This window comes from Paramacrobiotus metropolitanus, unplaced genomic scaffold (assembly GCF_019649055.1).
Source record: "Paramacrobiotus metropolitanus isolate TYO unplaced genomic scaffold, Prichtersi_v1.0 Parri_scaffold0000104, whole genome shotgun sequence".
In the NCBI taxonomy this organism is placed as follows: Eukaryota; Metazoa; Tardigrada; class Eutardigrada; order Parachela; family Macrobiotidae; genus Paramacrobiotus; species Paramacrobiotus metropolitanus.
This window is the reverse complement of record NW_026570324.1, coordinates 455,015-480,821: the sequence shown is the minus strand read 5'-3', so window position 1 is coordinate 480,821 and position 25,807 is coordinate 455,015. Positions and strand designations below refer to the sequence as shown.

Genomic DNA, 25,807 nt, shown 5'->3' with positions numbered 1-25,807 from the left:
TAAAGAACATTACTCCCAAGCCGTCCAGGGCAATCTCGAATTGATTGACCACTGGACAAAGAAATATATGGAAAAGGAGAACGAAATCCGAGCACTCCAACCGACGACGACCCAACCAGCGGCCGTCCCGACGAGTCAACCCCAACCAATGATAGCGGTGAATGTCGGCTCGGATGCGCCACCAATAATGGTACCGGCCCCCAACCGAACCCGATACAGCAGGTCCCACAAGGACCACCTGTACTGCCGCTCCCAACACTGCAGGAGCTACGGGCATTCCTACGAATGGCTGGAATAGTCGTGGAACGAATGGGCGCGGTTATGGAGGATACACAGGCCGGAACTCCCGAATGGCAAGCCCTCGAACATAACGGGAAGGTCATTCGTGACTACATGGCAGGACTTCAGTCGTACTTGACTACCGGACTGCCAGCAACTACGGCAGAACTGATCGTTATCCGAACAAGGATACAGAACGCGCAAAACCGAATCGACCGTCATCACCACCTGACCCAGAACTTGGAAGCAGCGGAACGGAGGTCGTCAGCCGTACCAACCCCTCAGATAACGGATGTACGGGCCGCCATCGAGGTCGGAAATCGAATCCTCGACGGCATAAGGATGACGCAAGGTGGAGATTTACCAGCTATCGCCAACAGAGCTCAGATAGTTAACGACCTCCACCGAAGCTTGCGCATCGCCCGCCAATTACTCGAACTACGTGACGGGATAACGACAGATGACCAAGCCGTCCGACTGAACATGCATTACCGAAGGATTCAACAGATAATCCAGAGCCAGACGGGTCCCCCAGCTCAGGTATCATGCAATGGCACTTCAGATTGGACAGGATGACCAGACGACAGAAGTCTGGAAAACCATCCTCGACGGCAAAGAAGCCCTCCAAGCCATCTATGGACGGATAGCTAATGGAATCCAGAATCCCACCGACTTAGATCCAGTTCGGAAAATTAACGATCTCATAGCTCACATAGGGCTAACGGAAGATCTTACTCGGTACGGTTTGCCCACCACAGAGGTGGACAAACACCGACTCCGACCAGCCATGGATCAGGTAAAGACGGCTGTCTTAATGGAAAAATCTCCGACCTCACAAACGGATAACGTCCGACCGACGACGCTACAACCGGGAGCCATTAGGACTTCACCGATATCGTCGCCTCCACCACTACCGACCACACAGGTCGATAGCGGAGCTCATCCGCCGAATACACAAGTGTTCGACCCGGCACGTCTGCGGACGCTCGAAACACTGGAACGGAGACGGGACGAAGCGGTTAAACAGTCCAACACAATTAGGGAACGGATGCAGAACCTCCCAACAAGCGGAGCCGACCATCCCCAGAAGTTCCAAGTCCTGCTGAATCAGTACAAACAAGTGTCTGACAGCCTTACGGAACTCGATAAACTAATCCAGGTTGAACAACACATGATTCAACTAACCGCTACACCGCGATCGGCGAAGACCACACAGGCCTTAGCCACACCAGCTGTAGACGGCGAAAAGACATTCGCTGACGCAAAAGCCGCCGTGGAGGAGGCCAAGCAAATTCTGACAAAGGTATACGAACGTTCCCGACAAGGCTTGGAACGCTTCGCCTTGCAGAAGATAAACGACTTCACAACTCACATAGAGTTAGTCGAAAATCTGATCCGAAGCGGGATGCCACAAACATTGGCGCACCAACAGCTGATACAGCCAGGAGTCGAACTATTGTCAAAACTTAATGCCGACAACCGGAGCATTCTAACCTTACCGTCGACGACGACCACACAGGCCGCAACGTCGACATTACCATCTACCGAGCTGGTAATTAAGTATGCCCGAAGTAAAATACAACTGGCGGAGGACCTCCTAAAGCGAATACAACGGCCAGCCAAAAGAGGACTCGAACATGATGTCCCGAGGATTACCGCCGAACTCACCAGCCGCATAGAACTGCTGAAGAACCTGACACAGTCGGGTGTGGTCGAACCGGGAGCCCACCTTCAACAGATTGTGCAGGCAACGGATCAGCTGGTAGAGTACGAACGAAGCCAACGCCGACCAGCCGACTCCGACACGGAGACCTCGGATGCATTACCATCGACCTCATCGGCTATGGAAATGCACTCGGCAATGCGGAAAAGCCGCAGGGAAAAGATGGCTGGAATAATAACCGACGGGTGGAATCTACTGGAACACCTCCAGCGATCCTTTGTCATCGAGACACCGTCTGATCCTGAAACTCTTAAAGTGGCGAGACAGAAGATGAACGACCTGATGGCCTACCTGAAAAAGGCGGACATCCTCATGGGTAAAAGTGAACCAACCGAGGCCGACGAACGGCAACTCAGGTCGGTAGTCGAACGGATCACAGAGATCCTCGACGCGGAACCGGCATACTCTAAGCGGATTCCGACCCCATCGCCACCTCGCCGAGCAGCACCGACTACGACAGCGGTGATGACTCTAGTCGGCACGACACCGATGGAAAACCCAATCGCCAACATGGACATAATTACCCAAGCTGGACAGGATTTAGCCGATATCTTCTTTCACCGACTCAGTGGAACCTTAACGGAACAAGAGGAAACCGACCTCACCCGGACCGACCGAGCATTACGACTCGAGTTGGATTGGGCCGATACTCTAGGCTCATGGGAGATTCCACCGCCGGGTCCGAACCGAGATCGGCTTATCGAGGCACTTCAGTCGGTGATCGATTACGTCAAACAGTACTTGGCAAACCCGAACAAAGCGGGAGCGCCAGTACCAGCTCGGGAGAGAACACCTTCTCCAGTCCCATCAGTGGGACTCGACGTCGAACTCCCATTCACCGAGGTAGTTGAACAAAAAGAAGTCAACATCGGCGAAGTCGAGGACCAGTACCACCGAGAAGCAGTCGTTATGGAGAAGCTCGGAAAACAACTCCGGGAGCTCGACCCTAACAACGCTACGGAGAAACAGATGCGTGACGCCTTGGACCAGCAGTATACTATCTGCTCAAGGCGGGTCGAAGATTTGTGGAAGGTCCTAGAAGCTAACCCACAAAGGGTTCAGCCGACCTCCACTCAGTCACAGCCGACTACTTCACAGCAACCGCCCGAGCCCACAATGGCCGAACAGCGGGAAGAACTTGATCAGAGGTTGGCTCGTGCTAAGAAGATTGCTGCCGACTTACAACGACAAGTCGACAGTATGGACGGAACAGATCCGACCATCCGCAACATACGGACAGCAATCGGAGATCAACTTAAGATTTCCCAGATGCACGTCCAAGACATAGAGGCGGAGTACGACATGCTCCGACGCAAATGGATGACGGATAAGGCACGTCAGGAACGACTTGAGAGATACCGGAAGGAAACGCAACAAGGCGCATCCGGACTGCAACAGTCGACGACTTCAAGTCATCCGACCTCAACGACGAGCCTGGTTCAACAAAGACCAATGGAAATGGCCGACCGGCCCATGTCTCCGGCTACAGAAGCTCGGATCATGGAAGCCATACCGGACACGGATGAATTGCCGAGTACGGTCGCGCCACATATAGTCAAATTGTTGGCCCGAGTAGCGGAACTCATCACAGAGATGAGAGCACGCAGAAATTTTTGCGTCGACAACAGTCAGGAAGCAAACGACTTGGATCGAGACATCCTGGCCTGGGGAAATAACGCTCGGTTCATACGACGACTTTGTCATCCGGACGCCCCGCAAACGACCAGGACTCGACAACACTTGATTCGTACTACATCATGGTTGGAAATCAGGGTAAACGAGTACGAGGAAGAGAAGGAACGGGACAAGGAACAGGAGTCAACCAGCGTGGCAACAAACGCCATGGCTGAAGGTCGGTCGTCTCGGATCACAAAGATCCAGACGGCTCGGAAACCGAGTTTCGACTCAGTCCGACTTCCACCTCCAGCCCCACCAGCCAAACCCGACCTTGAATGGATAAAAGCAGTCAACACACAGTTACTGCGAGCGGACGCTGTTATAGTCGAACTCCGAAAAATGATGGACGAAACCGACCAACGGAGTCCACAGTATTGTCAGATCGACATCAACCTCGGACACTTGGAGAACAACACCAAGGAAGCCCGATTTATCCTTCGACCAACAACAGTGTGGTCAGCTAAGAATCAGGAACGGCTACAAACATTAGTAGCCATGATTCAGTCCTTTGTAGACGACTTCTACAAACGGAAAGAAGCGAAAGAACAGAAGAAATCGAGGAGACCGCCATCCGCGAAAAAGCCAAAGGTACAACCTGTCAAACCGACACAGGTAGTTCCACCGGTGAGTCACCCAGACGAGCCGATGGACGAAGTGCCAGTCCCCCCACTTGAAGGCGATGACGAACCGATGGATACGTCGGAGGAAGTCGGAACAACGGAAGTAACCCGACCTAAGCCCCTGGAACGACCTACAACGTTACCTGGGCTCTCACAAAGAGAACCACGGAGTGAACGAACACCTGACGGTCGACTTATCCTCCAACCAGGCGGATCGAACTCACCGAAGTTCGCACGGAAGCCGAAACCGACGGGTAACATTGAAGAGCACGGACCACGAAGGCGGCTCTTCCCGCCGAAGTCGCCATCACCAGTCCCAGTCAGGACCAAGGAACAACTCTTGGAAATCCTGAAGGCAACCCCGCCTCCCCTACCACCGGCCGAAGAGAAGCCGAGCCCGTCACGGAAAGTGATGGGAGCGAAAGCATTGTTCACCCCGGCCGTTCATAAGAAATTAGTCGGCCAAGCTAAAACGCTGGACCTTCAACGGATACTCTACGAAGCACAACTTCAAGGAGGTATCCGAGATCGGACCATGACAGAAGAGCAACAGACTCAAATGGCCCAGAAGATCCATGCTACCATCCAGGATAGAGACAAAGTCCTGAGAAGGTTGGTTACTCTGAGATGCGGAAAGCAGGAGCTACGACAACTCCCGCTGGATACAAACATGATCCAGACGATTCAGCGGCTCCGCAACCCAAGCATCAACCCGGGCGCTTACACATTGGAGATTCAACCTCGGCCTGGAGAAGAGGTTACCGAGAAGATTCCGATAACAATGTCGGATAGTAGCGAAGATGAGGAGAACGAGGACAACATCGACTCCGACGACTCCATGCACCAAAAGGCAGCGGTACCTACGAAAGGATCTATACCGAAACGAGGTAGATCGCCGGTAAAGCAGATTTCGCCGACTCGATCAGCATCCCAGCCGACTAAGCTGCCAAGTCAACCGACGACTGAGAAACCACTTAGGTTCTCACCTCGGAACACCCCAACGAAACCAAAGAAAACCGAAGAAGCGATGGATACAACATCCCCTTCGGAAGCGCGAGTCGGAATTACGGTCGAAACGTCACCACAAAGAGACGAACCGACCTCCGTTCACTCTGGCCCACGTCTAACAATAGACGAGTCTCGAACGAACGAGTCGACGACCGAGTCGGTTAACATACCGACCAAACGGAGTACGGCAAAGGAGAAACCACCTCAAGACTCGTCGCGGGAATTTCACGACGACCTAGCCCTACAACACGTAAAGGACTTAACGAGGTCGGAACAGGACGCCTGCATCGACATGGCGTACCCAGAGGATAGGGAACTCTGGCACTCGCTGAGAATCCGACGCGCTAGTATAGTCGGAAACACCACGGAAGCTCGGCGTGACCACGACCGACTTACCGATAAGATGGCTGACGTTATGAAACGAATGGGAGAACATTACCGGGCGGAAAGGAGTCGACCTAAAGCCCTACAAGAGGCTACGCCGACTCAGCGCAAAGCCACCGCCCCGGAACCCAAGTCGACTAAGAAGACGGTACAGCCATCCGTCGTTAAAATGAAAGTTCCCCTTCCGACCAGACAACCTTCCGTTCAGATCGACGACGATCAGGACATGAAGGTCATCAACTCGGCTAACTCCACGAAATCCCATAAGGATAAACGGAAGGCCAAGAAGGAAGCAGCAAAGCAGTCTGCCAAGCCGCAAGCGACGGAAGTCCAGAAGAAACCAGCCAAGTCGGAAGTCAAGCAGCCGGCTAAACCGCAGTCGGACTCCACGGTTAAGACGCCGAAGCCCAACCCGGCTAAGCGGCATAAGTCATCTGACGACTTGGATATTTCGGATGCCGGCCCACAAAGGACCGAGCAGAAGGAGAAGGCTCAAGAACCGCACGACAAGGAGGCGGTCGAACGGAAATTTAAGGAAGTCATGGAACGAATCGGCACAAAGCCGGCTAAGACTTCAGGAGGTCGGCTACGAAACCCACCAAAACCACCGACTCCGCCTGAACAATCTCAGCCTTCAACATCCAAGCAACAGTCCGATGTAGAATCCGACCAGGCCTCGGACATTGAAGATAAGGATTCAATCTCCGACCACGGAGATGGGGATCCCTATGAAGGATTTAAAGGCGACATGAAAGAAATGTTTAACCATGGAGCGGACACCGACGAATCCCAGTGGCCAGCTCCAGACGATGTACGCGAGCGTCTTCCGGACGAACAGCCGGAGGACCCGGTCGACACATTAATCCGCACAGTCCGCGCACATGTCGAAGTCGTCCGTAGTATTCAGAGTGCCAAGGAAAATGGCAGGGACATCTACCAATCCCTGGTACAAGACTTGTCGAATAACATACAAGTCGAAGGCGAAACCGGAAAGTGGTTAACGCATCAACTCATGATGCAGATCGTCGCCTGGACCCTCGATTACGGATTAGCAGTCGCCGTCCACCGACAATGGGGACGGATGGCCGAAATTATCCAACCGGACCTCATCAAATCACTCAAAAGTGCAGCAGCAAGAAATGCAGACGACACACCGACTAGAATCGCACGGTGTATCGGATACATCCGGAATCCCCGTGGATCGACTTTAGTCCAAATTGCCCGTGTATACAGCGTGATGTACATGGATAAGAAGGGGAACATCGATGAAATTATCACGTATAGGATAGGCGAACGAATCGCGCTCCTGGTCGAGCAACACACTCTCCAGACGACTAACGCAGAACGCGACGTGCCAGTTCGGTATACCGTGCCAAACTTCATACCGGAACAACATCGGCGTGAATTCAACCTCCGGATGTCTTACGTCAACACGGACAAGCCTCCGGCGGGCACGGAACCGACCGAAGAATACAGCGATTCCAACGAACAACCGTCGGAAGATGCAGCCACTTTGCTGCATATAGCTCGAACGGCTGCACAGTCGTCACAAAGACGAGTACAAGCCCTAACCCGACCTCGAGCACCGCACGAACCGACAACATATGTCGGCACGGCATCGGCTCCGGCGGGACGAGCAAGCACAGCCAAACCAACTCGGAGTGCGAAGGGACGGTTCATACCGAAGGACGTACAGTCACTTCCACCGTCCTCGCCTATGGAAATTTCGCCGGAACCAGAAGACTCGACCCAACAGAAGGGAAAGTCGAAGTCGACTAAAACGAAGTCGACTAAGCCGGCTAAGAAAAAGGAACCGAAGTCATCCGAGCTGATTTCGTCATCCGAGGAAGAAACCGAAGACGATGACGACGACGACGACGAAGATTTCCGAACACCCGGAAATGGATCGCCGAAGGATGACGACGACGACGACGACGGAAACGGTAAACCTCCACCACCGTCGAGCTCGGCACCTCAACAGCAGGCCGAACCGGAGATACCGGCTAAACAACCCGAAGACAAGGATAGCGGCGACAAGGCCGACGACTCCAAGAGTAACGAAGACGATGGCGGAGTATACGTTCCTCGTCAGTACGGTAAACGAGTACCACTGACGCCCGACTCCGACCACCAACCACTTCGCTCGGACTTTCATGAGGATATGATAGAAGTCCTACCAGACGACATTCCCCCACTGGTCAACGTTAGGTTGAAGTATACCGGCATTAAATCGGCTTCGAAACCCAAGCCGAGTGTCTCGGAATATGATGCGGGATGGATGTATACATTCGCCGCTTTGAGGGCCTTGGCCACACGGGGACCGAAGTTTGCCACACCAAGAATCGCCTTCAAACTCCTCCAACACTGGAAGGTAGACGAGACGGGCGATTGGCGACAACTTAGCCAGAACAACGTGCGACACTACTGCGACCTAGGATACCATGCAGGGAAGTTGATACGTACATATACCAGCGGAAAGCGGATGTACTACGAGTTCCCACCGGCTAAGAAAGACCCGGCTCCTTCAACATATGAAGGATGGATACACGCCATTGAAGCGTGCATGGAAATGTCCTGGCACCCCGACGGACTTACCCGCGGAGAAATACTCCACCAACTCATAGCGCGGTTTGAGTTCCAGTGGACATCAATGGAACCGCAGTTGGTCGATCCTAAATACAAGCCCAAACCGGACACAATTGCCGGACGGAAAAAGTACTCCCTGGACGACGAACTAGAATTCGTCATATCGAAGGCACTCTACCAACAACAATTTGCCACGAATACCGATAAAACCCAGGGTGGTCAACGGTTCATCGCCTTAAATCCATCAAATCATCGACATGGACATTTACCGAAGGAACGACCGACCTCGGCACAATCGACCGAGTTGGCCGACTCGCACTAAGCAAGTCGGCTCGGGTCGCCAGAAGTGCCTATACGGGAATGAGGAAACGCAGAACGCGTTGGGAGAGGGGCATAACCGACCTCCTCCCATTGACACCACATAGGCGTCATCGACCAACAGAAGTCGACTTACCTCATTAGACGACCACAAAGGCGTCTTGGACCAGTTCGAGAACCGACCTGGCCCGACCGTAGTAATCATAGGGTGTAAACTATAGACTCGTACGGACTCGTACGGAAGACTCGTACGGAAGAGCCCCGAACGGAAGCCTTCACGGTGGACTGCCAACAGTGCATGGATAACGCGACGAGGGACAACAACAGAATGCCCTGCGCGTTGTGCATCGTATCCTTTACGAACGAACGAATTTCCGGCACCGGAGCGCAACACCGTGCTCAGGCGGCGGCACTTTACCTAAACGTTGTCGCTGGCAACTTGAGCGCATACCGGTACCTGGCCGGCAGAGAATACCTGATTAACCAACTAGAGTCATATGAACAGGACAATCTGGCTACAATTCAGCGACAACGAGCTCGCGACCCGAGATGGGAAGAAACTCGACCACCAGTCCTAACAAATAGGCTGTTCGAGTACCGTCAGATGCTGGACCTGCAACGTCAACTTGACGACCAGAAGAAGATAAAGGAGGTCGATAGGAAGATCGCCACAATGCTAGTCCATCCACCACCGACCGATTTCGAACCGGAAATAAAGATTCGGGTACAGACACCCACACAGGGTCTCCCGACAGTCGGAGAATTAACTCCCACAATACGCGATGTCTTCGTCGGAGATCCGAACCGACCGATGACCGGTGCATCTATAACGATGATGATGAATATGCCGGACGGAACTCAACAGCCAGTTACCTTCACACCGGCAACTCAGGAACAGTTGATGGCAATCCCACACAGGGCAACGCCAGTAGTCACACAGGCTCGTCCAACTGTTCCTCAGCAGATCCCCCAACCCGGAAATCGAACCCAACCGGCGGCTCAACAACAGCAGCGCCGATCCAGCAAGAATCTTACAGGACATGACCTTCGACACCGGATCGGTCCGGTCGATCTTCGAGACAGAATCGAAGAGCAACGGGCCGTAATCCGACAAGCCGGAAAAGAACCGACCAGAGCTCCACCAGGAAAACGGACTGGATCTGGAGAAACGGGTATCGGACTTACGGTCGACTTAACAAATAAGTCGAAACGCAACTTTGTCCCACCCGAACAGCAGCCGGAAGCTCAACAAGTGGAACCGGCGGCTGAAGTCCAAGCTGAACCAGCAGCCCAACAAGAGCAAATGGATGTCGACGTAGCCGACCAGATGGCACAACTGCCACAAGTGGAAGTGCCAAACCGAGAAGACCCTCGTTACGACCGCGCCCGACAACAAGGAATCGAGGTCGTTATGCTACACCCCACCGAACGGACAAACCACATCATGAACGTCATGAATTATGAGGAACGGAACCGACCACAAATTTGGCGGATGGTAGAAAACCTTCGTCAATTCCTCGTCCGATCCGGATATCAGACGCTGTTTGAGCAACACCAGTGGCGATCCGACTTCAACATGAACGCGCACACAGCGCCGAACGTTGAACACCCATATACCCGGTCGAATGCGTTGCCGTCGATGACCGATCCGGTTTTACTGAACGTGCCGCTGTACAGCCCGGACGGAACACGCGCGAGCCAACTAGGAGCTCGGGAATACTCCCATGATGAGTTGGAGAGTATTGCCCAGTTTGTCATTACGGACGCACACCCAGCCTTCGTAATCACCGCGGCTCGGGCAGCACTGGATTTAACCCAGTACCTTCCAGAAGGAGAAGTCGACATGGCCCAAGACGGTGTCACGGCATTCCTGCGATTTATCTTCGCAGCTCGACTTGGCAATTATTACTGCCATTATACATTATACGGCTTGTACCAGAACGAGATGATACCAGCGGCTGTGGAGACCCTCGTAGCCCAACTCGGCACACCGATGAGAAGTGTTATCCTAGCTGTCTGGATGCGTGACTTGCTGTACACCCACGAACGGTATGCGACAAAGTATGCCTTTCGTGAGGATCACATAGATCCCAGCGACGACGCAACTCGGTTTATTAGCTGGTACCGTGAAAAGAAGACTCTGCCTAGCGGATTTAACTCGTCGCCCTACGAACCTTGCATGTCGGATGACATAGCACCTGGCGTACGACCATATGCGTTGCGACTCCGAAAACAAGCGGCTAAGGAATCGAGGAAGAGCAGGGCGGAGCGCCCAGGCCAAGAAACGGATGAGACTGACGAGATGTCTCAGCGGAGTGGCCCGGCGACTTGCAAACCAAGGGACCCGAATATACGGCCACATAACCGATCTGGCCCGGACGACGATGAAGAAGAAGATTACTTCGGCGGCGACAAACCCGTCGAAGTCCCACTCAGTTAAGATCGAGTTCCCACACTGGAACTCGATCCCCCATTGGAATAACTTCAAGGAGGCATTGCCGAGAAACGGCACGGTCGAGAACCGACCTTCCGACTGAGAAACAGTTTAGCTGAGAAACAGCGCTGGCGAGAACCGACTTCGGAATGGACACTTCTCTTTAGTTCTTTTTTTCTTTGGAAAATGACCAACCATGTACGCGGCGGACGTCAACGACGATTTTGCCAGAAAGCCGACTACACAAGTCGGCCGGATTCTTTGGTCGGACCCGGAAACGCGTGGTTAGACCCGGGTATTTCGGCTCTTTCACCGTACCGGTACGTCCCCCAAGGAATCCCCTGGAACGAACTGGGCAACCGACCCCAGTTCCCCAGCTTGGCAAAAACAGATCGTAACCACATCTGCTAACAAAGCAGATCGTCAACCACGTTCTGCGACCATCGGAGCCAACAGAAGCCCCAATCCGCGCTACATGGAGATTACTCCGGCCAACCGACTCCGGAGAAGAAACCGAGAGGATTACGCTAACATGGCGCGGAACACGTCGCTGCGCGCGTTCCACGCCATGTTTGCCAAGCACCCGTGGCCAACTTCGGAACCGGGTAGCCGAGCAGCCTTCACCATTGTAAACAGCGGAAATCCCTCAGCCGAGCCGCCAACAGTGCAGGAAAACTCGGACTTGATCATGTATACTTGAGCCGACCACAAAGGTCGACTTTGTACCTCACCCACAACTTGGAGACATTGCGGACATAGCTGCACCAGCCGGCCACACAGGTCGGTTGTGCGAGCCGACTATACAAGTCGGCTTTGGAAATGATGGCAGTTCGACCAACGAGAGATCGATATTATGGCCGACCACACAGGTCGACCATAGCGGCCAACAGAAGTCGACTATGGAGAATGGATGGAAGCCGGCAGTAGTTACGTGGCAATTCAACCGGATTCTCCGTTTGAACCCAGACCTACAGGCTCTGTACCTGGAGATCAACCGCAGTCTCCCCCGGATGATATCGGGTAAACCAGCCGATTCACCGGTGACCACGACTACGCGCGTCTTCGAACGTGCTGCCATTCCCTGAAGAGGAACAGCGACGGTGATTTGGATACTGGTGTACCAACGACTCCGCCGCGACCTGCTTCCCCATGACTTCAATGGAACATCCTAGGCAGACCGAGTTAGAATACTTGATCTGCATCCCCGTAACGAATCCCGATGACGATGACCACCTGTCCGCAACAGTACCGGCCAGTCGGTCTTCGTCAGCGGCAAAGAAAAATTTCCCCCGCGGACGTGAGTCGTCTACCCCCAACAGAAGCGGCTAGGCGTCACAGGTTCGCGACAAAACAGAATGGAAGAATCGGATCTGACGACCCCAGGGACTTGCATGTGCATGAACTTTAAACCAAAGAGCTTGTCTCGTCAACCGGGGCCACAAAGACCCTTAGCGTTGTGAGCGAGCGCAGTGCATGATGAAACGCCAGTCAACCGGCCAACAGATGCCAAGAAACTCCTACCTCACAGGACTTGGCGACCCGGAGGCAAGTTATTCGGATTGACCGACCTCAACAGTAGCTCGGATCCGACCTGGAGTTCACGTCAGAAATAACAGAAGGAACGGAGTTGTGCTGCCGAACATCCTTCTGCCAGTCCGAACTGACCGTGGGATGTCCTGACACCACGGACCCGGCCAACTGTAGCCGAACGCACAGAACTCCTAAAATAAAGTTGACAACCACCAGATGGAGGTCGGAAGTAAGCGACAACAGCTCGGAAAACCAACCAGAAGTACGAAATCGACCTCTTAGTGGAAGAACTTACATTCCCGGCGGATAGACACAAAGTTTATCCGACCTGGGGAAGTCGGAAAATAACTGACCTCCGAACTCGGACATGGATATCCGACCTCAAGCCGAGGTCGGAACCGACTGCATAGAAGTCGGGAGGGTACGACAACAAGTCGGCAAAGGCATTCAGAAGTCGAGAACCGACCTCCTAACAGAAACACCCGACCTTCGGGCGGATGGAAACATAGTCCATCCGACCTCCCGAAGTCGACCTCCCGAAGTCGACCATAGATCAAGAGATGTCGGAAGTCGGCAATTTAGTCAACATGACGGAAAAAGAACGATAAATATCTGCAATGGACGAATTCGACTTGAAGGAACTTGTTTAGCCCCACATGGGCATGTCATTGCAGGTTAACCCTAGTCGACCACTGACGGATAGGATAACCGACCTCGACAGAAGGTCGGATAACAACGGAACAGATTGGATGGAAGTCGACTGGACACTTCCATCGCCAAAACTCATAAATTCCGACCGGACCTTCGAGCCAGTTCGACTCGGATTACTACAAACCAGGCTCGTGGTAGCAGATTGAACGGTTGTAACCGACCACTTTTGAACGGAACTGCTGTACATGACGACCACACAGGCCGCATGACTCACATACAGCTTTCTCCGACCTGGATTTCAGCAATTCGGAACATAGCCGAATTCCCCTAGCCGCCGGTTGACTTACCGGTAGGCCGACCTTGGTCAAACCGACCTCGGTTCTATTCCCCATCCAGAGAGGATGCCTCGGCATTTGCAACCGCAACAGTGCCTCTCCATCCCGAACGGACGGATACGGGTCGGACGTAAGTGTTTAACCGTGCTTATCCGACCTCGGTGAATTTAACCGGTTACGACGGGTAACCCGGGAACCGATGCCCCGGACCCAACTTACCGGATGAAAGTGGACAGGAGACCCCGTGGAGACTCAACTGCCCCGTGGACGTCATCCTAGTCGGAATAGGACCCCCGGACAGATTTTTGCATTTTTTTAGTATTTCTCCTAACAAACGGAATTGTATTTTTCTAGTTCGATCTCTTTAACAGATCTGTTTTTGTAACCCCTTTTGCTCACTGGAATTGTGATTAAACTTTACTTCATACTTTCTTTCGCGCTGTATACAACTTTCATTACACTTTTCTTTCACATTGTTCTCCGTTGCCAACAGAAGCAAGAAGCCAGCCAACAGAAGCACCACCGGTCCAACGAAACGCCCGAGCGGCTTCCGGATCTTTCGGCCGTGAGTGGCTTCCACTCATGGGTTCGGAAGTGAAGAAGGGACGGTCGACCAGACACCGGACTCCCACTGCCAGAGGACGCGTACCAGCGACCCCACATTGGGTCCGACTGGAGAGTTGTGCGGTACTGGTGCGGTACCGAGTCGGAGCATCCTTCGCAGGAGCTCGGATTCCCGCCCAGAGGCATGTCAGAGGCACACGACTGCGCCTGGTGCATACGGCCCACCATGGACGTACTTGCACTCATGCTTGCCGTATCGCCTCTCTCGCTGTACGTACGTGTGCTGCTGCACTGCACTCATATCCGCTGAAGCGGATATACGCGGCGCACACACTGAGCATACTTGCTCTCTCGTCCCTCTCTCGCAGTATGACTCAGCGTTCATACGCTCGCGTTGGATTGAGTCCAGTCTGCGCATCATCACACAGCTGATGGCACACAGCACGTGCTTGCCGCCAGTTGCTTCTTTCACGCCTTGACGAACGCTCAAGAGCTCTTCTAGCATCCACTTGCTTGTTTAGCCATCAGTGCTTTGTTCTTGCATTCCCTGCTATTACGCAGTATTGTTCCTTTATTTGTACAATAAAGCATCACTCGTGATCTCCTCGCGCTTGCCTGTTACATAACCTTTAATTCAAATTCATAATAATATCGGTGAGTAAAAAAGCAACGATAAGAAAAAAACTGCTTCTATTACGCGAATTTAATTCTATTGGGCAAGTGGCAAGAAATTTCACAGCGTCACACGATACTTTTCGGTCTTTCTCAACAATCGGCCAATGGTCAATCGTACTTCGATTTCGCCCGTAAATTGCTTAAGCTCACTGTACGGGTCAGCTGGTTGCTCACTCACGGAAAATGGACATCAGCACATGGCGAAAGCCGCAAAACCGGTTTTGAGGCTTTAGCGATGTGCGCAACTGAACGAGTGAACGGAGTCAGGGAACAGAGAGACAGGCTGTTCACGCTACTGCTCGTCAGCAAGCTGCTGGCCCGTAAAGCGAGCTTATGCAATTTACGGGCGAAATCGAAGTACTTACAAGTTACAACACGTTTTGCCAGCCACCATGTGGCGGTTTACATAAATGAGCTGCTGATCCAAGTTGACGCACTGTGTACACTGTACAGTAATGTGTACAGTCAGTACTCACTCGGTAGCAAAGCTGGATTCTACACCTAAATCGGTGTGGCTGTGTTCTGTCACCTTGGTAACGCGACAAAAATATTATGAAGAAACAAAAAGTAATAACAAAAGCTGATTAATGTACAAAATCCTTGAAGGAACCTTTTAGTTTACTTACCCTCGGTTGACGGTCAAGACAGGCAGTTGTTACGAGTACTGGTTACCCAGTCGACTACGGTGCCTAGTTGTTAATATCGCGGAAAGTGAGAGTGTGACATTTTGAAGGTGTTCTTACACAGTCTAAACTTGATAGTAACCTATTAATTGCTTTCATCATTGAAGTACAAAGAACCGCGGAGGCGAACTGGCGAAAACGCCGCCGTTTCCTGTGTTGCACGGCCGGTTTGATTGAATACTTTCCCTTGAGTTCATTAATATTACCTCTGGAGATTTCCCATCTGCTATACACCTGTGGTTTGCAGTTTTCCATTACAACCGCTCCAGTATGGACGTAACATTACTGCTGGAGTCGGCTGCGTATATTACCCAGAACGAAGCTTGCCCCTATTCCCCATCGCCACATTCGCCAGCAACGAGTGAGCATGAGCCACTATTCGAAACAGCGAAACGTCTCCTTGAAAAAATGGAAAAATGTGGAAATATTACTGGTTAGTAGTCAGGATGCAGTATCTTTGGGCGCTACTTCTTGCGCGCACTACCGTTTGTAACGTGTACCCTTCACTCCGTTCGCTACCCATTCGTTTTTTCGCTTTCATGTTCTCTCATGAGCAGAAATGGGGAACAACTTTTCGGACTTATTTCCATCACGGTAATTTTACCAAATTCAAAAATATTACATAATATTATTGCAAACAAACGTGCCTAAATGTCTGGATTCTCTGTAATATCTGTACACGGAATAATTTACCTAACAGCAATCACGGTGCCGGCAATTAAAAAATAAGTCATAAGTGAACCCGCTCCGCACTTGCTGTTAAAAAATATTTTACAGTTAACGCATTTTAAAATAGCGCTGGAAAAAGCTTGTGCACAGAGGGAAAAGTTCTGCGAAAGGATGTGAACGGAGTGGCCACCAATAAATCAATCTTTCACTATAATTTACTTTCACTGTGCCAACCGTGTTGTTAGCGCGTAGATGATCATTATACGGTTAATTTGAAGCACTGATTTCATCATTTCTTGACTGTAACCTTGTTAATTTTAGTGCTGCGCGCATTTGTGGACGCCACAAGAAACAGTACGCGGCACCGGGTCACACTGCCGCAGTTCGCACCGGCAGCCGCTGACCCCCATGGTCATATCCAGCGACCATTCATCGGTGATGCCACCAGTCTGCCTTGTGTCCTCGGCGTATCCGGAGAGCAGATTACATATGGAAGCATAACGATCAGTTAGTGGATCCCAAACAGAACGGATCACTACAGTACAGTCATGCCCGCAGCAGCGACCTGGTGTTTCTCTTTCTCCATAACATCTCCTCCGCAGCAACCGGCCGGATTGAGTGTCTGCAGCGCTGCGGCGACACGTGGTGTGTGCAGAAAGAGTACCTCTTGTTACCGCAGCCCCGTGCGGTTAGTCAGGTCTTCCGGGAACCCTTAGCGCCGGTCACCACGCCGCACTTCACTCCCGTGACTGTTTCCTGCGCCCTGCAGTTTGCCTGTAGTGGCGAGCCGGAGCAGCATTTTCTGTGGGTGTACGCCGGCACGCTTATGCGCGAGGCCATGCCAGAAAACCATTATCTGCGCAGTATCACCGGCTGTCAAGGGAATGCTGAAACGACTCTCGTGGCCAGCAGCCGTGCTGTGAACGTCCAGCCAGCGAGCCCCGGCAGCAGTTATTGCCGAGCCGATCTCAATCTGACGGTCTACCGGGGCACGCACCACCGACACGGCCAGGTGGAGTGCTGGGCGAGAGCGGACCCGAACACCGAGGACTGGTTCTCTCAAGATACCACCGTTTCTTTTGTATGAATGTGCGAATACTTGGACTTGTTTGCATTCCGGGTATTTTTGAAACACGTACTGGACACCAGAACAAGACATCCTCTTCATTGTTCCACACGACAAATTTGTTTAAAAAGTGATTACGCGATAGTTGTTGTCTTTATACAAGCCTGTGCTGCTGCTGCTTCCGCTCTTGCGGATGTCGCTATCATGTGGGATATGGCCATTGCGTTGACGCAAGTGCCGTCCCAGGCCAGCACATCCGTCCTGTCTCCCATGGTGTCGTTGATAATGATAAATTATAAAGTTTTCCGATGTTGAACTATGCTGACAATACCGTGCCTGTGGTGTCCGCCACACGAGTGCATTGATTTGTAGCGAAGGTCTTCTATGTTCAGCGCTAATGGAATGTCCGTTGGTCACCGCCACCAAGCGCAAATGTGCTCTGCGGGGCTTGGTACCGAATGCACTTTTGCGCGGTGTCCGGTTATAATTCGATAACTTGTAGCTCATGATGTCTGCCTTTCCGTCACCGCTACTGAATGCACATGTGCACTGAGTGTTAGTACCGAGCAGAACACTAAGACAGTTAGGTTTAGGTTAGGTTTATTGTTTAACGTCCCTAGATACAAGGAATCACTCCTTATCGTGATCTACAGACAATCAGTGCAAAAGAGAATTAAAAGAGCAACATAAAAACACTGAAATTAAGAGACACTTGCAAACTTTAAGCGTTATCGAAAACCGATCTTTAAAACTGATCTTGAGGCAGCTGTTCCTTAATCCAAGCAAAATTTTCCCATGATACTTCATCCAGGGCCTTCTGGAAGGTCCGTATCGAGCGATACGCTGTTACATCAAAATTCAGTTCATTCCACAGTTTCGCAGTCCAACATGAAAAGTCGACTTCGCTTGCTGGTACAGTTTTGCCACAGAAGGTGCTATCGGCGGGTAGAATCGGAAATGGATGTTCTGCCATGCGGGTAGCATTCCGTGTATTTCCTGCAACATTATCAACGGCAGTAACCGATTCATAGCTAACAAAAAAGGAATCGCAAAAGGGAATCATACCAAACACTAATTTGTAAGTTAAAACCAAAGAGTGCTTTATGCGGCGCAGCTGAACACTATCCCATCGGCACTCACGAAGACGACCACGGTAGTCATCCGTAGCGCAGCCTAAGCGTAAGCGTTTAAGAAATTTTAGCGCACAGTCCTCGAGATCGTCTTTGGGTAATTTAAAAAAAGGATTTACAACGGGGCTGCAGTAGTCGAACAAAGGGAGAACAAGAGCCTTATATAGGCATATTAAAGCGGCCGAGTCGTAGTGGTAAAACATGGAGAATATGAAGCCGATACGCTTGCGAATTCGCATGCACAAATTCTCAGTATGTTCACTCCAACGCAATTTTCTATCAACTACTAATCCCAAATATTTAGTAACATTTTTCTGCTCAATTTCAACGTTGTTTAAATAATATTTAGGGACAAAGGTCATGTCGCGTTTTAAGGAAAAGCGCATGTGCACTGACTTTTTCGGGTTGAAACTTAAACTTTTTTTTACAGCGCCATCGTAAATCGCGTTTATATCTTCCTGAAACTTTTCGCGATCATAAAAGACAGTGCTGTCTTTTAGACAGCTGGCCAAGCATAAAAACGAAGTGGCCATTCTCGCCGGCGTACCTTATTTAATGTGAGCCAGGAGGTACCTTAAACCAGTGGCTACTCATAATTTCCAGATTCTTTTCTGAAGAGGCAGTGTCGAAGCCGTACATGTCGTATCGCTATCGTAGGTACGTGAAAGGTGATCGTATCGTAGCGCAGGCTCCAAGTAAATCGAAAAAAAGTTTCTGACGTAAAGGCAGAACAATAAACGTAAACGTATGGTAGCTTTTTTATCAGCAAAAAGTTCATACATCTGTTCAATTTTGCCGGTTACATTCCTGTTGCTTTACGTCGATTTTAATAGTCTTTTTCCTGCAGGTATCCGTGTAACTACAGAAAGCCCCCCAGCCAAGTAATTGAAACTGCGCTCCCCTTGGTCTAAGTTTTTCGTATAATCCCGCTACGCGGTCATCCAGTGGCCGCTGAAAAGCGAATGCACTTTCACAGGGTAATAAGTAAATGCTCCTGTTAAGTAAGTACGCTGGGGCTTTAACCGGCGCCTCTCGTAGACTATAAACAAATGGGAAATTCTGTCTAGTGAATACAACTGCGTAAGAGCCTTGCAAACAGCTTGCGCACACTTTCCATCTTAACGAAAGCCCTTGTAACTTGACCTGCTAGTTACATTCAGTTCTGTTCACCGTAGACAAAATAGGTTTTCAACGAAACCGAAACATCAGCGTTTGCTGTATTGTTTTCTGTTTTCAGTAAGCTATTTTACGAGAAATGTTTTTTAAACATTTGTAAACCGGTCGCCGGTAATACAGTACAACTGAGTAGAAAATGAGGCTGCGATACTGCCCTGTAATACATCGGTTTAATTTGCCTGCCGCCAAAGGAAATTTTATACCACTTTTGGGCAAGCGCCGTGTAATGCATACATTTGGATCATGAACGCGGTCCTGGCTTAACCGCACGGTGCATGTAGTATCCAGGTCTTGATGTAAATACTGCAAAACGTATTTGAGCGTAGTTGTATTTGCTGTACAGATTTATGCCCAAAAGCATCTGCAGCCGTCGCCGCAACGTTCACCGCAACAGACACCAGAACAGCAGTTTAATCTGATTAAAAGAAAGGAACAACAGCAAAACAGGCCAGAAAGAGAACTGAACAACAGAGGAGGTGGGAACAGCCACAAGCGCGGGGAAAAGGCTAGGCAGCGGTAATCCTTCCATAAGCCGCCGCATATAACGGTAAAAGCATAATATAAAAAGCATTGCAATTGATTAAACGTTAAGGTTAAGGTTAAGCCAAGGTCGAGTGCGATAATATTTCATAAGCTGACGCATTTTAACGGTAAAAGCGTAAAGCGTAACTTGCAATTGGTCAAGCGTTAAGGTTAAGGTCAAGCCAAAGGTCAACTCAATCGTCGTTGCCTCGAAAGGCCAGGCTGAATTACGGTCAGAATTGCATTGTTTTTCATAACAGTTTTGGTGCTACTTATCGCATTCGAACACAGCATGCGTTTTACGGTGTGTAAGGCAAAGCGTCCGTATTCGTAATGACATCAACAGGGACAGTTCATGTGCGAATACGCAAAACTAGCATTACGCTCAAGAGCCCGTTAAACGCAGTGCTTCTCGTCCGGGTCACTGAGACAATTCATGACGATGGAAAACAACACTGGTGCTAGTCTGAGTCCGGTTACGGATTCCTTGAATGTGGTTAACAAACGGTGTATAACAAAACGAGAATGACTTTGTGGATAACCACGTTTGTGCTGCCTGTATACGTTGGCGAGCCTGCGTTCGCAGCTCCGGCACTGCCGCTCCAAATATCACGGGGTCGATCGTCATATGGATGAGCTTCAACATCCGGCAGACCTGCAGGAACGCCATACTATTCAGGTACGGTGCGGCAAGGAAATACAGGTTCATCGGCGTCCAGCAGATCACAATACTAAAGGTCATCAGCGAGAGTAGCGTGATGGGAATGGAAGGACGCTTTCCTGCTGCCTGTTTTGATGACGGTGTCGAGCCTATATGGCTTGATATGGTGTGGACCGGATGGGAGTCTGGATTGGCGTTCATCGGCGAAGTTTTGAGTGTGCGTCTCTTGAAGAGGAAATACGGGTACGCTGCTGCGACGGCCATTTCTGGCAGAACATAGAACAGCCAGTTGTAAGCCGGCAACCACTGTGTCTGTACCGGCGTGGGATCGCGAAAGGTGCAGTAGATGTTGTCCATGCGATCCAGATACAGAAAAGCGTCAACGGTGATAGCCGGGACGGCATACAACTGCACGACAATCCAGCTACCCAGACAAGTCAGCACGGCCATTTTCTTGGTGTGCTGCGCACGATAGAAGACGGGCCACGTTATGGCGCACACCCGGTTCAGCGTGATCAGCATATGTGCCACGGGAATTAACGGGCCGGTGGCCGTTGACACAAACCGAAAGAACGTGCAGAATTTCGGCCAGTAACTGGGCAACAGCAGGTTCTTCACTCCCAGAAGAAAAGGGTTCTGCTGGAAAATGGCGCTGATTACGTTGGATATCAACAGGTTGATCACGGCGACGCTGAAGGGTGTTATAATGCTGCGGGTGCGGTAGTACAGGTACAGTAGCGTTAAATTGCCGGTAAGAGAGGTTAGACAGGAAAAGGACGCCAGCCATTGGAGATATGTGAAACTCTGGATGAAACCCAGGGAAGAATTGGCAGCCGTTGTATTCATTGCGTCAATAGGGCGTCGTTTTGCAGTGCGTAATTTTAAATTTACGACTTCCGCTCAGTAAGCTTGCTTTACATTCCAGGAGCGCTGACACCACGCGCTTTCCGTAAATTGTCAGTTTATTTCACCAGAGAAAATTACTATTACTACTAATTACCATCAAATAAGCACTGCTTTAGTTATTATGGTTGGTATAAGTAGCAGGTATACCAGGCTTGAGGTAGATATTTATTATATCCGTGCCGATGGCTGAATTCCCTGGACATTTGTCGTGAGAAAAATATTTTTACTGCGGTCCGCTGTAGAAGATTAGGCGTTATACGATTCAGTGCCTTCGGGTTTACCGATGGATCTGGCTGATTACTTACCTATATATCTCTCGGATTTCTCCTAGGAGTTCAGCCGCACCTCTTCTCCAAGTTTGAACCAAACCTGTGGTAAACCTGCTTTAATATTTTCCAGAAACGCCCCCGCTTTTCCCGTAATCGAACACCAGCTGCGTCACTGCGTGAGATATTGTCATTTGTCGTTAGCCGATGTAGAATTAATCTGCATTTAAATAGGCAAAGGTTCATTGTGATAACTGCTGCCATGAGAACGTTACGAGAACGAATACGTTACGAGTGTAACCTACTCTATACCCGTACTACATGCGGGTAGCATTCCACCTTAATTCGTGTAGAATAAGGAGAATGTGCTCATTATTATTCTACCGGAAACTGCATAATACGCACGTTGCGTGCAGTGCGACAAGCATTCGTAGTCAGCGCAGCAACGCATAACGTCAAGCAAAATTGTCAATACGAAGAAACATGCAACACTGATCGCAACATGCAGCACTGATGAGGGCTGACTTGACCTTAGCTTGATCTTGACTTTAAAATTTAATTAAGTTCCCAATTTCGTCCTTCGTGCTTTTATCGTTTACATGTCGGCTTGTGGAAGGACAATCGCTGGAGGGATTTTCCCGCGCTGTTAGTTGTTCCGCCCCTTCTGTTTTTCATTTCCATTTCTGGCGTGTGTTGCTATCTTTTGTTTTTGTTAATCAGATTGAGCTGCTTTGCAGGTATCGGTTTCGGCGAAAATTGAGACTGTTGCTGCAGACTGCAAACGCTTTTAGGCAACTCTAAAACACAGTTACAGTTGCATGTGCTTTAAGCCGCAGAATTCCCGGAAAGAGAAGCCGTTATATTTGGGACACACGGTTAATTTCGTTATTCCAACCAGTGGGCTTCGAAACTGTTGGAAGCTGCGGCGGTGGTACCAAGCAGTTCATTAGCAAAGTGGGCCGGCGCATTAATGAGCAGACAGAAGCAACAACAAACGCCGTCTAACGTGGCAAGTTCGCCCAATTTGCCAGTGAGAACCGCAGCAATGAAGTCATACGTATCCTGCTCGTACGTAGTAGTTGCCAGTTGATGAACGTTGTTGAAACCAGTCAGCCTCTTGCCGCTTCAGTAGCCCGGAGCTGCTTAAAGCCAGCAGGAGATGTACAATACGGTTCGCTGTTACGTTATAACGTCCCAAGTTTCGATTTACGCCGTGCATGTACCGTATATCTATATGTAAATTGCCGGTGAAACATTTGGAGGACATTAAGGTACACAAAACATTTCAACCATAGGCAATTTCAGGTTAATGCACAACTGCACATGCCACATAATAATGGTCTGCAAATAAACCGATATGCACAATCCGGTTAAGAGTAATCGTTGAGTACAAGGCACCAGTTTTGCAGACATACTTACAATGAAACTTTTGCTTTCGCGAACGTGAATTTTGTCGACCTACTGGTCTCTCACTGCAGCAGAAATAACACTTTTAGTATGTTATGCTTTTCTAAGGTCACTATTTGAAAATGAATGATTGAATGTTATACATTCCCTCTTCAATAAGTTACTTTGTGCGTCAGCAAGGTTTAGGTATACAATATAATAATTTAATTTCTCAATATGTGCAAGGCCAGCTTCGCTCAACAAACATGATCAAATGAAGAATTTGTCCCAATTAACATGGGAAGGGACCGTGCACAATACACTCATTGCATTACCACGCATAATCTCCAAACTTAAACGCTGAAACAAAAAACAAGTAGAGCGACTCTCACCCGTCCTTAAAAACAACTTACCGATCTCCTTTAACGTTACAATGCCGGTCTCACACCAAGTGCCAAAAGTCTCACATGCAAAGGCGACAAAATTAGGCATACTATTTATAAGAAAAAAAGACCCAAACAGCTTTCGAAATCCCTTCAGTTCAAACCCTCTTTTTGGCAGACACTTCTGTCTCCGACAATTTGCCTCCCTTATTTAATGCAAGCTTGTGAGATTACCAGCTATTTGTTGAGTATGAAGCGTGAACATTGGAACAATGACATTATTAAGTTTTCAGTCTTTACGCACACTGATACCATTTAGTTTACGCTTCTTCGGGTAGTATTGTCAAGTAGCTGGGTTTCGGGAAAACACTTTATTGTCATTCGGCCTCATGTATCACCATTCCTGAGCATAGGGTCAGAATAGTAATCAGCCTGTGCCATCCTCGCTGTTGGATAACGCACGTTCAAATTCTGTGTCGGACTGACCCTCGTCTTCGCTTGTAGAGGAATCGGCTTTTGACTTCGATTCTGGTTGATACCTGCTCGTGGACGGCTGCGGCTCTTCCTCTGATTCTGGTTGGTCCGTTTGTGGGTCTTTGCTCCTGGTGTGCTTCGCGACTGGACTGTTACCTTCTTTTTCTTTTTTCTCTTCCGCCGTCCAATACGCAGCTAGCTTTTCCAGCGTCTCTTTATACGTCTTATCCGTTACTTTCTGATTTTCAAACAGACATTTCTGCTCCCGGATGATCCCCAAGAATTCTTCTGGCTTGTATCCCTTGTTTGCCGTTTTGCCCTTTTCCGGGATGTTTTCAGCTTGTTCTGTTTTATACTTTATCCTTCCTTCCTTGTTTTCGCCTTTGCTCGTTTTCCCCTCTGCTTTTTTTTGCCTTTAGATCGACAGTAAAATAACAAGCAACAAGGACAGGGAATGTGGTCCAGTGTTTGAGGTATGTGGTTACGAACATGGGTGTTGTAATTGTTGCGAGTTTCTAATATCTTCCGTGTTGGCTCGAGCACCATGCAGTCTTCCTTACGGCATTAAAACCGCCTCCACGATTTCAGTTTATGAATGTCTGTGCGATGCTCCTCCAGCTCCACCGGTGACAGCAGCTCGTGGCAAAATTTCGCAGAGTCTGGCTGCTGATAGACGCACCGAATTCTAAATTCCTTGTTTTGGCTGATGCGCTGTTGGTTCCGAAAAATAGGCTTGACACGCCATGCGAAGTTGCACGCTCCAATATGCGCGTCGTTCCCCGACAGACTGCCATCGGTCTGGTAACAATAGTGGTGGCAGTGAGAGCAAAAGCCTTTTGTTGGGGAATGTCCTGCGCAGTGCTTGATCATGTTTTCGCGTGTAAACATTAGTCCTTTAAATGGGCTGTCCATTTCCATGCACGCCGCTTCTGTACACTCACTGTACAAGTACACTTCCGTTATAGGATATTGACAAAGCACGAGATGGTCTGATAAATTGCCATCGAAATTCTTGAATCGGAGCTCCTGTACTTTAGTGTCTTGATACTGCGCATGGTCTGTCATTCCGAAATAATGGGTCGGCCTACTTTACCTTTCCACTTTGCCTATTTCCACTTTACCTTTAATACCCGCCCTTTGCCTTTGCCTTTTCAGTATGCCCTTTTCAACTTTACCTTTACCTTTGCCGGCAAGATTACCTTCACCGTCCCGGTGACCTTTGGAAACATCGTTTCAAAGCCCTTCCCGTAAATTAACCTTTAAAGTTTAAAATCTTGCCGTCGCCACTTTACCGTCTGAAAATGCAACTTTCTGTCGCTGTTCGATGCGTTAAAAATTAAGCATGCGCATTTACTGGCCATTACCGCACACATGTAAGAAAACTTCTATCTGCAGATTTGGTTTAACTGTTAAAACGTCTACAGTTTCATACAAGTACCATAAAGAAACTAACTGCCTAACAAAGAAATAATTTCAGTACCGGTACAAGGATATATACGTTACCGTGCTTCAACGTTATTTTATGTTCTAGTGCGATACTAAACGAACTATTGTATAATGTGAGTGTCTATGGCATTTTTCGTGGAGAGCGGAATAATAAAACTGGAAGTGCGAGTATACAGTATTTTATGCTTCGAACAGCACAAAGAATGTCTGTGCTGTGCTGATAGTCGCATTTCTCAAACTGTAGAGTGGCTAGTT

The 25,807-nt window shown here is 49.8% G+C and overlaps 1 protein-coding gene across 1 annotated transcript; it reads right to left on the bottom strand.

The window, feature by feature from the left end:
* Positions 1 to 17,947: 17,947 nt before the first annotated feature.
* Positions 17,948 to 21,537, bottom strand: LOC129597410 (uncharacterized). Its single transcript, XM_055494931.1, has 2 exons — positions 20,595 to 21,537; positions 17,948 to 18,045 (listed from the first exon to the last, which is right to left on the bottom strand). The coding sequence occupies exons 1-2, from the start codon at positions 21,535 to 21,537 to the stop codon at positions 17,948 to 17,950; spliced, it is 1,041 nt and encodes a 346-aa protein (XP_055350906.1).
* Positions 21,538 to 25,807: the final 4,270 nt, after the last annotated feature.

What these genes read in the sequence shown, in the direction of transcription:
- LOC129597410 (XM_055494931.1), bottom strand. Translation starts at nt 21,537, where the DNA reads ATGAATACAACGGCTGCCAATTCTTCCCTGGGTTTCATCCAGAGTTTC. An exon ending in GCGAACGCAGGCTCGCCAAC is followed by an intron (nt 18,046 to 20,594) that starts GTATACAGGCAG and finishes TTGATGTAACAG; the next exon opens with CGTATCGCTCGATACGGACC.